This window comes from Enhydra lutris, unplaced genomic scaffold (genome assembly GCF_002288905.1).
Source record: "Enhydra lutris kenyoni isolate GAN:26980312 unplaced genomic scaffold, ASM228890v2 scaffoldscaffold51, whole genome shotgun sequence".
NCBI classification, from domain to species: domain Eukaryota; kingdom Metazoa; phylum Chordata; class Mammalia; order Carnivora; family Mustelidae; genus Enhydra; species Enhydra lutris.
Genome location: NW_019154135.1, coordinates 13302796 through 13315150, shown reverse-complemented (window position 1 = coordinate 13315150; position 12355 = coordinate 13302796). Strand labels below are relative to the sequence as shown.

The 12355-nt window shown below is 61.6% G+C and overlaps 1 protein-coding gene across 3 annotated transcripts in view; it reads left to right on the top strand.

Annotated features, from left to right (window-relative positions):
- LOC111157086 (CCM2 scaffolding protein) overlaps nt 1–12355 on the top strand; it is a 44964-nt gene that overhangs the window by 16960 nt on the left and 15649 nt on the right. Inside the window, exons 1-2 of one of the 3 annotated variants that reach the window (XM_022518313.1) lie at nt 3064–3235; nt 7773–7946. In XM_022518313.1, the coding sequence (XP_022374021.1) occupies nt 3092–3235; nt 7773–7946 (318 nt within the window). In that variant the 5' untranslated portion in view covers nt 3064–3091. Of the gene's footprint in view, nt 1–3063; nt 3236–7772; nt 7947–12355 lie in introns of those variants that run through there. The other 2 variants (XM_022518311.1, XM_022518312.1) reach the window with 2 other exon arrangements.

Genomic DNA, 12355 nt, shown 5'->3' with positions numbered 1-12355 from the left:
ATTTCCTGCAGAGGCGGCTGCCCCGAGGCTTGCGCTGCTCCCCCGCTCCCGGCCCCAGCGGTCCCCTGCCTGAGATGTTCCCCTCCAGAGCTGTCCCTGATCTGAGCTGGGGCCACCTGAGCGTCCGCGGGCCACGGCTGCGGCTCGTTCCTGTTCACCTTGGGCCGTTGTTAAGGAACAGTGTTGCTTTGACAGCTGTGACCAGAGGGCAAGGAGGAAGCATTTCACCTGGCTTTTCTGACCGAGCTGGGGATGTGTGGTGGGTGACGGATGACACGGGTTCCACACGGAACACTCACCCCGTTTCTTGTGGGTTTGTGCTGAGCTAGTTTTACTGGGGGAGTGGGGGCGCCGGGGTCCGTCAGTGCCGTGAGCCCCAGAGAGCTCAGACCGCGGGTCGGAGCCCGTGTCCGCCTTCATCCCTCCACTGGCTCCTCACTTTCTTCTTTCCCTTTATAACCTTTTGTCAGTTTTGTCAGTTAATTTCTTAAAAAGAAAAAACAAAAACCAAAACTCTAGGGTCAGATTATGTTTGGCCCTTGCTCCAGTTTTTGGTCTGGTGGAGAATATTAGAGAATATTTCTTTTTTATTTTTTTAAATTTGTTCTGGGGTAAAGTATACATAGTCTTTGAGACCTTAATAATTTTGTTTTGTTATGTTAAGTCATCTCTACACCCGTCATGGGGCTTGAACTCACGCCCCAGATCATGAGCACCCTGCTCCACCCACTCAGCCAGCTGGGTGCCCTCCAGTGGAGAATATTTCTTTTTACTTCCTAATTTTTTTTTTTAAGATTTTATTTATTTATTTGATGGAGAGAGATCACAAGTAGGCAGAGAGAGAGGAGGAAGCAGGCTCCCCGCTGAGCAGAGAGCCCGATGTGGGGCTCGATCCAGGACCCTGGGATCATGACCTGAGTCGAAGGCAGAGGCTTTAACCCACTGAGCCGCCCAGGTTCCCCTTGACTTCCTAATTATAAGGGTGTTTAAGAGGATCAGAGCCTGTCTTCCCTCCTCGGAGCGGTGTCTGGCTGGAAGGTGGTGCCGGTCCAGCTGTGGTCACCTTGCCCCCACACAGAACAGAGCTGCAGACGCGAGGTGCTGAGGAGGTGGCTGTGTGGGGTGCTGAGACTTGACCCCTGCTTCCCAGCTCCCCGCCTACCCCCTTGCCCCCCAGAACTGTGTGGACCATGAACAGCACCTGTGCTGGGGGCTGCTGGCCAGCCAGGTTGTCCAGAACTAAGATCATTCACGTAAGAGAGAAAAGACACAAGCATAAAGGTGACATAAAGAAGATCCTGGTAGATTCATATCGAATTAGAATTCTCAGTTTGAATTCATGATCTCTCTTTTTTAAAGCACGCATGTCTGGGGACACCAGCGTGGCTCAGTGGGTTAAGCGTCTGCCTTTGGCTCAGGTCATGATCTCAGGGTCCTGGGATCGAGTCCCGCATCGGGCTCCTTGCTCATGGGGGAGTCTGCTTCTCTCCACCACCGTCCTCCCAGCTCGTGCTCTCCCTCCCTCCCCCTCAAATGAATAAATAAAGTCTAAAAAAACCCCCTCAAAAACCACGCATTTCTTAGACGCAGAGACACCCGGAGCAGTGCGTGTGCCCGGCCCCTTGGGCTGGTCTGCGTTCTGCGTGTGTGGTCCGGCCAAGCGGGAAGTGTCACTTCTGCCGCAGGATCTGTGCTTCCGGAGTTGTTGTCTTGCTGTGTCCAGTGTTCAGAACCAGGCCCTGCCATAGTATCACACGGTTTGTGTCTGTGAGGACCAACTTTGGTTTTCTAGAGTTTTTAATTATTTTTCTGTATTTACTTGTGTGTCACCGCTGCGTCTGGGGGCGCAGCCCTCCCGAGACGCCTGCAGGGGCCGCGTGTCTACCCCCGTGTCTCGTCTGCGGCGTCTGCCCGTGCGCTCGCTGGCCTTGCTCTTTCTCACCCACTGGGCGACCGTGACATCTGTGAAAGCAGGCCGCCTGGCTGGGGGGTTGCCACTGGGGTGTCCCGTAGGCGTGCCTGTCCCATGGGCCGCTCTGCACCTGCCTCAGTGGCCGTGCGGAGGCTGGGGCCACCTGGTCCTGCTGCATGGGGCGGCTTGGAGAAAGATGTCCGCGTCCAGGCCACCTGCTGCCCCGAGCCCCTCTGGAGACGGACAGTCTGGTCGGTGCCGGGCGTTACTCGTGTGTATCTGGTTCAGGGCCACCTTCCCGGCCTGCGGCGCCTTCTCCATCTGGGGCGGGCGTGCTCGCCATCGGGGCGCAGAGCGATGGCTTCGGAGCCCGTGGTCTCAGAGTCAGGAAGCCTCGAGCTTCACACGGTGTAAGTGGAGCCGTGTGGAAAGGCCGTTTTTCTGGGCAAAAAGCTATTGAACGCCAGCACTTTCATTTGGTTCACCCTGGTAACAAATGTGTGTTGTGCTTGCTAAGGCTGTGGATCCACGAGCACACACGGCCCCTTCAGTGAACCAGACGCTTCCTTACGTAGCCTTTCCTGTTGACAGGCTGTTCTGGAATATTCCGCATCAGGCCTCATCAGCACACCAGCTTCTGCTTTTCCAGATGAGGGAGTTTGTCCGTAAAGACGCTGAAGGGAACTGGCTCGGAAACGTGCTCTTCTGTGTCACGTGGGGACCTGGAACTCAGGAATGCCCGGGGACACAGAGGCTGTCGCAGGCCAAGGGCTCCAAGGGCAGGCCCTGCCCCAGCCCCAGCCTGGGCGCTTGGGGCTGAGGTGGCCACACACGGGTGGGGGCGCTCCCTGAGGGGTCAGAGGGGAGCCCTGCGGGGTCCGGGTTTGCTCGGTCACTCTTGTTGGCAGCAGATTCGCAGAGCGGTGGGGCTTCCAAAACCGTGTCCTTCAGCAGACCACACAGCACTGGCTGGAGACGCAGGGAGGCCACCGTGGTGCGGGCTCCTGGCCACCTTCAGCACGCACTGCTCTCCTCGGACCTCTCGTGCTCGTGGCCGTTCGGGTTGTGCCTGCAGTTTAAGGGCACCGCCCTCCTCTTACCCTTTTTAAACAAACGGTAAACAGCTTCAGTGGGGTTTGCTGGAGGAAGCCGTGGTTTCTGGTCTTCCTGTGCATTCACATGTCTTGTCAGAGGGAGGGCTCACATCCGACCATATTTTTCAGCAAGACCAGAAGCGAACAGAGAGTGCACAGTAACTTTCGGCAGGGGGGAGGGACCAGAGCCTTCCCCAGACTGTCCAGCGGGTGTCCCATGGAGAACGAGGTAGGTGCAAGCCCGGCAGGTGTGTTTGTGAGCCGGGGTGACCCGGGCCCGCCACCCCCGCTTTGGGAAGAGGGGAGGAGGGTTCCCACTGGGTTCCGGGGCTGAGAAGCGGTGGCTGGCGGCGGTCGGCGAGCAGGAGAGGAGGGTCCACCCCTCTTAACCCGAGGCGTAGGAGGCCTAGGTGTCCCAGCTGCGGGGGAAGAGCGGGTTCACGTGGGTTTGCGGTTGGTTAGGACACGGGATCTGAGTTGGAACGTGACTTAGGGAAAGGGTGGAGAGAAAGAGCCCGCGCGGTGCTGGCAGACGCACGCCCGGAATGTCGCCTATGCCAGGACCCCGCCAGAGCTCCTGCGCGGCTCCCGCTCCAGCAAGCTGTTGGGGCCGGAACTGGGGGCCTTGCGGTCTGGGGAGGGCTGGAGGGCGTGGGCCATGTCTCGCTCCTCCCTGGGCCTGGAGCAGGTTCTTTTCCTGGTGGGAGGCACCTCATCCGGCAGATCGCTCTGACGGCGGGCCTGTGACCGCGTAACCGAGAACGCCGGCGGTTAGTTGATACAAAGATGAGCACTGGGGGTGAGTCTTGAGGCCGGGGTGGGGGGCGCCTGGCCGGCTCAGGTGGAGGAGTGTGCCACTCTTGATGTTGGCGTTGTGGGTTTGAGCCCCACATTGGCTGTAACGATGGCGTAAAAATAAAATCTTGGGGCTCCTGAGTGGCTCAGTGGGTTAAAGCCTCCACCTCTGGCTCAGGTCATGATCTCAGGTCCTGGGATTGAGCCCCGAGTCTGGTTCTCTGCTCAGCGGGGACCCTGCTTCCTCCTCTCTCTCTCTCTGCCTCTCTGCCTGCTTGTGATCTCTGTCTGTCAAATAAATACATACAATCTTTAAAAAAATAAAAAATAATAAAATCTTTAAGAACAAAAGAAGGTGGACAGTGTTGCAGCACAGGTGTGACACAAAGGGACCTTGGTCGGGAAGCTTGTAGGAGAGGGTTCTGTGCCTTGCCGCGTGCGCCCGCTGAGCCGCCCAGCGGGACAGAGCTGTGCCTTTGGTTTCTTCAGGCCTGCGAGCAGTCTGCCTGACCACCAGCCTGGCCTCGGGGCCTCCCCCAGGCTCGGCTGCGGCTCTGCGTGGGCCTGACCGCTGTATGCAGCTGCCCGTCCGCTGGGCCCCAGGGAAGGGATGGAGGCCCCCTCGTTGCAGCCCCAGGGCCGGTCACCTACCAAGTACTCGGTAGACGTTTGCTGAGTGTTGGACTCGAGGACGCCCGTGGCCTTGCACTTGGAAAATGTGTGTTCAGGAGCAGTTCTGAACTATGACTAAAGGATCAGATAAGATACGTCCTTGAGAAGGTATAGACTCGCACCCAGGCACTCGGGGTGCCCTGCGCCGTCCCTCCCCTCCTGGCTGCTGGGGACCCCGCAGGGCGTGCCGAGCCTAACGCTGTGCACACCCACCAGCTGGTGTGTCATCTTGTGATGAACTCCAGGCCGCAGGTGGGGCCCACTGCCCCACGAGTGGTTGTGCTCGTTCTTCCAGAAACACATTGCTCATAAGTCAGACACTCCGGCGGAGACGTTAGCCTCCGAGAGCCATGGAGGAGATGCACCTGCTCCGAGCCTGGGCGCCCCAGTTGAGCGGCTAACCGAGCTTCAGCGCAGCAAATCTAGGCCAGCCAGGCCCCTGGGTGCTCCTCTGGGAAACGCTCAGCAGCCAAACCGAGTGTTTAAGAGCCACCTTCTAGGTGCTCAAGTTCAAAAGTGGTTTCTAGCATAAAATGGAAGATAGTGTAGGATAGGTAAGGATCTCAGGCTTGTTTCCAACCAGTCCAGAAAGAACCCCCAGTTATAGAAGCGGCGTGTTCTGTGTGCCGCAGAAGCCCCATGTCCCTGCCCTGGACCCTCAGGGCCCCATATCTTCACAGAAGATTCAGGCTCAGGTGGACCCCAGGCCGCACCCAGTGCAGGGCTCCATTATTGAAGGGACATCGTCACCGTCGTGCTCCTTCTGGGGGCTGAGTTGGTCCCTGTCTTGTAGGGTCAGGGATTGTGAGATCCTTTCGGTGGGGACAGTGAGCGTCAGCACTCAGTAAAAATTCCTGTGGAGTGAGGAAGGCACACGGGCATTGTCAGACGTACTTTTAAAAACTTGACATCTTGATCTGGAGAATATTCCAGAAATTAAAGGATCTATGATTGTGTCCGGGAACCCTGCTTCTGTGGCAGGATATTCTGAATTGCCTGCCCCTGTGTTTCCTTAACCAGAATGTCACTTTACATTTTCGTGTTCAGAGCAGCCTCCGTTCCCAAACCCAGAGTGCCCACCTGGTCGACGTGTTTCTGGAGAGGCGGGGGTGGTGGAGGGCGCTGCCTGAGGCCGGCAGGGAACCCGCCACTGACGCGGGCTCAGGTGGCCACCGGAAGTGTCAGGTTGGCCACTATCCGTGTCTCCACCCAGTGGTTTCAGCCTTCCGCCGTCAGGGAAAGCTCGCGTACCACGGAAGGTTGCTGGAGATGTTCACAGCAGCAGCTGGAAGCCTGTGGTGCAGCCATTCAGGGCGGAGGCTGGAAGCTGGGCACTCCCGGCCGCTCCCACGGGTCACGCTGGGGTCGCGCTTGTGCCTTGTGGCCGGGGCGGGGCACCTTTAAAGGCAGAGCAACTGGCACTGAGCACACCTTCGAGGTGGCAGGCCAGGGGTTTTCACCGTGGATTTAGTGCCTGTTCCCCGGCTTTGGGCTCCTCCTCCGGCCTGACTGTGCCCTTTTGAGGTAGGAGCCGTCTCATTCCCCGACAGGGCCTTCCCCACGCCTGGCCAGCGCGGGCACCGAACGCCCACTGACCAGCACCAGTGCCGGGGGTCCCCTGCGGGGTCCCAAGGGGTGGTGGCACAGGAGGACGGGTCGGGCTCCGCCTCGTGAGCAGGGGCCCTGGGCCAGTCGGAGGTCTCTGGAGTGGTTGGTCTGGGTTTCGTCACGGCGGGGGCCGCGCATGTGCCGCGGACCCGGCCGGCTGCAGGGCTGAGGCCCCGGATCCTCCCAGTGCCAATGGACTGTGCGTGTAGACTGCCATTCCGTGAGCTGTGCCTCACCCGCAGCGCATGTGGTCTGTGGCCGTGGTGATTGGGCGTGGGCCTTGCGGTGAGAGGCTGACCGTGGCAGACCTGTCCTCTCAGAGTCAATTTCCCGGTGCTCCCAGGAGCAAGGGAGTAACGAGGTGGGAGAGCGCGTGTGAACAGTTGTGTGTGCCGCTGGTCACACTCAGCCTCAGCCTGTGCCTGGCGGGTCGCGTTCCAGGAGGGGAGCTTTGTGGGGTGGCCAGGGAGAGAGAGGGCGTAGGCACGGGTGTCAGCGTCTGTGAGGCTCGTACATTTCGACGGGGTAAGGTGTGCGCGTGCCCGCCGTCGTTTCTCCGCCTGCGGCGTGCACCTGTCTCAGGAGCTGGGAAGTGCTCTGCACACGGAAGCCGGGGATCCGGAAGCCCTGCTGACCGGGGTACGGGCCAGAGGGGCAGCCCCAGTCTGGTGTGGCCTGCCAGCCTGGGGTAGGACTGGTGAAACGTGGTGTTCGCTTTCCTACATTTCCAGGGTCATTTTCAACTTAAAATTTACTGTAGCTGTTCGGCCCATTGTGGCCGGGCGTGCCCCACCCCTCCCTGTGTGAGCTGCCCACAGTGCCCACCTGCTCCCATGCAGCACCCCCCACTCTCCTCACTCTTGGCCATGGCCCGAGATTGTGCGGGCTGAAACTCTAGGGGCTGAGGAGAATGGGGCCTGGACAGACCCCGGGGCGGGCCGGCTCCTCGCAGATGCTCCGTCCCTTCTGCAGCCCGTCCGTGTGCCTATGAGGCCCTGGGTGTCCTGTCTTAGCTGATGCGTGAGCAGCTGCTGGCCAGAGTGGCCTCGTCCTTGCGTGAAAACCTTGCTGAGGTGGAGAACAGGCAGTGAAGCGGCTGGAGAGGCGAGTAAGTGAGGCCCCCGCTCACGCTGCGTAGGTTTCCTTGGGTGGGAGGTTAGCCTCCGTGGTACGGGTTGCGCAGTGCGGTCAGCACCCTGGGGCAGCGAGGCCCTGGCGGTGGGAAGGGCATGCGGAGCGCAGATATGGGCACAGGGAGCAGGTGGGCTTTTGGCTGCTGAGGTGTGTCCTTTGCTGAGGCCGCGGTGCCTGTTCTGGGGTCCTGGAGCGAAGGGACCCACTGGAGCCAGGGGCTCGGGTGACACTACGTTGCTGTCCTCTGGGTGGATCCTCCCCCTTCCTGCCCTTTACTGGGCCATGAGATTACTTGCCCAGAGAGCGCGCCCTCACCTTTCCGAGTGTCCGAGAGCTGGTGGAGGACGGACCCCCCACTCCATGTGCCCAGGGTGGCCCCAGCCCCCGCCACCCCGACCCTGGCTGGCATTCTCGGTACCACCCTCTCCGGGCCGCACGGGCAGCCCCTTTGCATGGGGACTGTGGTGGTGGCTCGGCCACGTTGGTGTGTGCGCCGTGGGGGCTGTGTGAAGCCTTCATGAATAACAACCTCCAACCCTTGCCGTTTCTGCCTGCAGCCTGGAATTGTGTCGCCGTTTAAACGAGTATTCCTGAAAGGTGAAAAGAGTAGAGATAAGAAAGCCCATGAGAAGGTGACAGAGCGGCGCCCTCTGCACACTGTGGCGCTGTCCCTGCCCGAGCGCGTGGAGCCCGACAGGCTGCTGAGCGACTACATCGAGAAGGAGGTGAAGGTGAGTCCGGCCGCGGGGTGCGCCCCCCACCGTCCCGCCGGCGCTGCTGTGGCATGTGACTGTGCCCACGCTCCATGTTCCAGTCCGCTGGCCCCATTTCCGGCTCTTTCTACAGGGGCAGCCGCCTCCTTTCTCTTGATGGCGGGCGTGTGTGTGCCGCGTGTGTGGTCATGGCCGAGAGTCCCCAAACCCTGTCCAGTCCTGTGTGCAGGCACCTGCGGATAAGCGTGGCACGCCAGGCCCCCAAACACGCTGAGTGCAAGTGAACTGGGGAGAGGGGCTGCGGCCTCGAGGTCAGGGTGGTGGAGGGGCTCTGCCAGCAGTGGGGCGCCTGCGCTTGGAGCGGGCGCCCGGGAGGGTGGGGCTGCGGATTGCACGGAGCCGGTCCACTTCGAGTCCCCTCGGGATGCGGGGTTGTCCAGTCCGAGCCCCATTCGGGGAAGGTGTGGGGCGGTGGTGTCCTCGGAGGGGTTTCTGCTCCTGCCTGGCCGTCAGGTGACAGAGGAGGTGGGTGGTGTCCCCAGCAGAGACAGGACTGGGGAAGCTCAGCTGTGGGGACACTTGGCACAGAGGAGGGCTGGAGCGACCCCGAGTGAAGACGTGAGGCTAGCCTGGGTGCGGAGTGGGAGTCCCCTGTCCCCCTCCTTGCCACGCTTCCCGAACACCTGTGCAGGCCTGTCCCACACGGGGGTCCCGGGGTGCTCTCGGGGGGGAGCTGGGGTTACCGCCCGTGAGGCTGAGCACAGCTGGCGACTGTGCCCGTGCGCGTGGCTTCCGTCGGGGCCAGCGTGGTTTCGTACACGTTCAAGGAGATAGAGCCTGGGGCAAACACAGGACAGAGATGTGGGCCTGGCCACAGCCACGCGGGAAACTGGGGGTCAGTGTAACGTCCTCGGAGAGGTGAGAGCAAACACGGTGATCTCAGAAGTTCCAGGCTTCACTTCTGAATAAAGAGGGGCGGACAGGAGCTTTTGGAACGAGAGGTATGTCCATGTGTGTCTTAACACGTTCACTAGAGGGCTCGAAGGAGAGTCTGGAAAGGCGCCCAGAGGAGTGGCCAGAAGGTGAAGAGAGGAAATCAGTCAGCGGGAGACGGAAGAGCAGATGGAGATGGAGGGCCCACGAAGGGGGCCCAGCAGGAGGAGAGGTGGTGCCCACGCGGAGACGCGGGGCCTGTCACAGAGTGGGCCAGTGCGACCTTACGGGATGAAGGCATCCCGCCACGGTGACCAGGCGGGCCCAGTTTTAAGGGAGACATGGGAGGACCTGCTGCCTCACAGCGCGGGACACACCGTGAAGGCGGAGACGCAGGTTCAGAGCCCAGGGCTTCCCCCAGAAAGGAGCCCGGGGGTTCTTGGTGCAGCTCAAGGGTCCAGGCCCCGGCGAGACTCTGAGGGCCGAGCCTGAGCGCCTCTGGGAGGGGCAACAGGATGTTTTTTATGTGTGGGGAGAGGCTGGGGAAGACCTGGGAAGAGTCAGAGCCATATGTGAGGACAGCGCAGGTGTGGGGAAAGGTCGCCCCTATTAAACCCTGGAAGAGAAAAGTTGGGGATTTCTGCTTCCAGAAGGTGCGGTGCCCATGCCTCTCCCTGGGCCTCTCACTTTGCACAACGACGGTCCTGGGTGCTGCATGCGGTGACTGTCGGCTCCTCTGCGAGGTGGACACGAGGCAGCCCCACAGGGACCTGGGGGCCCCAGGTCAGGCCCCAGGGGAGGCCTCCAGCTTCTCTTTGTTCTCATGGGCCCCAGGTGTGGAGTCGAAGAGGCTGGCAGCCCAGAAACACAGACAGGTGCAGCCAGCCCCCACTGAAAGCCGCCCCATCGGGACCGAAGAGCAGCAGAGGGGTGCCGGCCACGGCCGAGCGGGGCAGCACCCACCCTGGGGGAGGCCGGGCCGGGAGCAGGGACTTTGGCCCCCAATGAACCCGGGTGGGACCGGGGTGTCCATGGGGCCCCGGGGGAGCCAGAAAGCCTGCCGTGCCCCGAAGGACAGAGGGGCCACCTTGGCGGAAGCCGTGGGACCAGAGCACGTTCTCCAGCGTGTGTGTTGTCGGAGTCCTGGCCGGAGGACTGAGAAACTGTTCCAGGGAGTCGTGTCCGAAATGTCATTCATTTGGCAAAAGACAAACTTAGAGATTTAAGAAGCGGAGTGCGCTGCGAGCAGGGTGAACCCAGAGCCGTGCACGCCGGCACGTCCCCGTGAAACTTGTCAAGAGCAGAGCCAGCAGGTCGAGAGAGTAGAGAGGGGAGCAGTTTCTCCACTGGGAGATCGGGGTGCCGGCAGCCACGGGGTTGGCCGGCACGCGCACCGGCTCCCGAGGAGCGCCCCCTGCCACATCCTGCGGGCCCGCGCGGCAGCCTTGGACCGCTCTGCGACTGACAGGGACCCTCAGGCTGTCGTCTGGAATCTGCCGTTGGAAGGTCTCCAGGCCTGCCTGTTCTCACTGGAGGATGTCCTCACGTGTTCAGGGAACGGACGCCAGTGCCAGTCTCTCCCGGAAAGAGAAGGGGCGACCTTGCTCTGAAGGGGTGCAGGGCCGGCTCGGGATCCATCACATCGACAGGCCAAGGTAGAAATGTCCTGGACCCTGTCGGTTGACGCAGGAAACACATCTGACTCCCATCCATGGTGAAAAAACAGGACGTGTGTGTATGCGCCACGTTACATGTCCAAAGTGAGCCCAAACTTGAACATGCAGTAGCGTTTACAGGCACTTCAGAGACAGACAGACAGGTACAGCTGGACCCGGACGTGGATGGGGTTTCCTGAGCGCACAGTAGGGGCGCAGGGAAGCACAGATATGCGTGTTGGGAGCCTGCCACATCTGCGGGGGGGGGGACTCAACCCGGTCAGCGTGGCATGTGTCCCCAGACCCGCGCAGCGCTTGACACAGTCCTGACTGAAATCCCAGCAAGCTTTTCGTGGATGCAGAGATGACTCCAAAATGTGTGTGGAAAGGCAGAAGGAGCAGAACCGCTGAGATGGTTTTGCCGGAGCTGCTGGTCACCCCCAGAGACAGCGTGCGCCTCCGCCCACGCTCCACACCCGAGTGCACAGAAATTCACTGGGGACGGACTGCAGCTGGGCCACATGGGCGGAGGGACAGCCGGACCCGCAGCTGGGGTATGCGTCCGTCCTCACCATGGAAGAGCGTTGCCCCCGCGGGGCTGACCAGCCACCTGGACCCTGGTTGGCCACCTTGCGGGACGGCGCCATGTGGGGGCCACAGAGTCGGCCCTGGGACAGGGACTGTGTACTTAGGCCTATCCCCCACTGGGTGAGCCCAGCTTGGCCTCCGCCTGCCTTCAGCTGTGTGTAGGCTGAGCTACGGTGGGGCCCATGCGTCTCTGCTGGGGTCCTGCAGCTCAGGGTGGGACCGGGACTGGGCTCTGCTCCATCCCGGGGGTGAACGGGAATGGCTCCTGGTGGCTTTGGAGAGGAATGTGTGTGTCCCGTGCGCTCACTTTCTCTCAAAAGAATCCATCCAGCTCCCTCGTGCAGGCCACGGCCACGGCCCACCAGTTCTGCAGAGCCAGGCAGGGCGTGAGGTGGAGCCCGCTGTCCCCATGCCACGGAAGTCTCGGAGGGCAGCTCGTCACGCTGCCTTGGCCGCTGGCAGTGAGCCTGTTCCTGCTTCGGAGCTGGGGCAGGGGCCGTGGTGAAATGAGTAGCTCCCGCGTTCTGGAGGCTGCTGGGTCCGCCTCCTCCTGCTCCACGGGGGACGTGGGTGTGGATGCGAAGATGCACTGTGGGCCGTCTGGGTCCCGGGGTGCTGGCTTCATCTCCAGGTCTGTGAAGGGTGTCCCGGTCCCCAGAGCGCAGGTGCTCCAGGGAGAGCCATTTCTCCGGGGCCGCCGGGGCGTCTCTGCAGCGCACCTGCCAGGGCGCCGTGGGGGCCTTCTCCGGGGCTCCGCCTTGCTTCAGCCACGTGTCTGGGGCTGGAAGCCGTCAGGGATCCGTCCCTTGTGCCCGAGCTGCGCAGTCGGCGACGTCCTTGTGTGTGCAGTAGGCGGTGCCCCGGGCTCCCGTGCTGTGGGAGCCGGCCCCAGGGCCCCTGCCGGCCACACCCCACAGCCACTCTGTGGCCTCTCCTGCGGCTCCTGCAGCTGGTGCCGCTGCCCAGTGCTGCTCCCTGGGGCCCTGTTTTCCCCGGGCTCCGGGGTGCCCGGTTCTGCGAGCATCTCCTGCCGTCAGCTACTCCTCGGAGCTCCTGGGCCTTCAGAGTGGGGTGTCTTCCCGGCCCCCAGGGAGCAAGGGGAGCGGCAGCATGGGGTTCCCTTTCCCTGTCTTACCCGGGGGACCCCGTGCAGCGGGCCCACCTCTGAGCCTTTTCAAGCCTTCACCCACAGTTTGCCATGGCCTGTGTATGTGTGTGCATGTGTGTGTGTGTCTGTGCATGTGTGTGTGT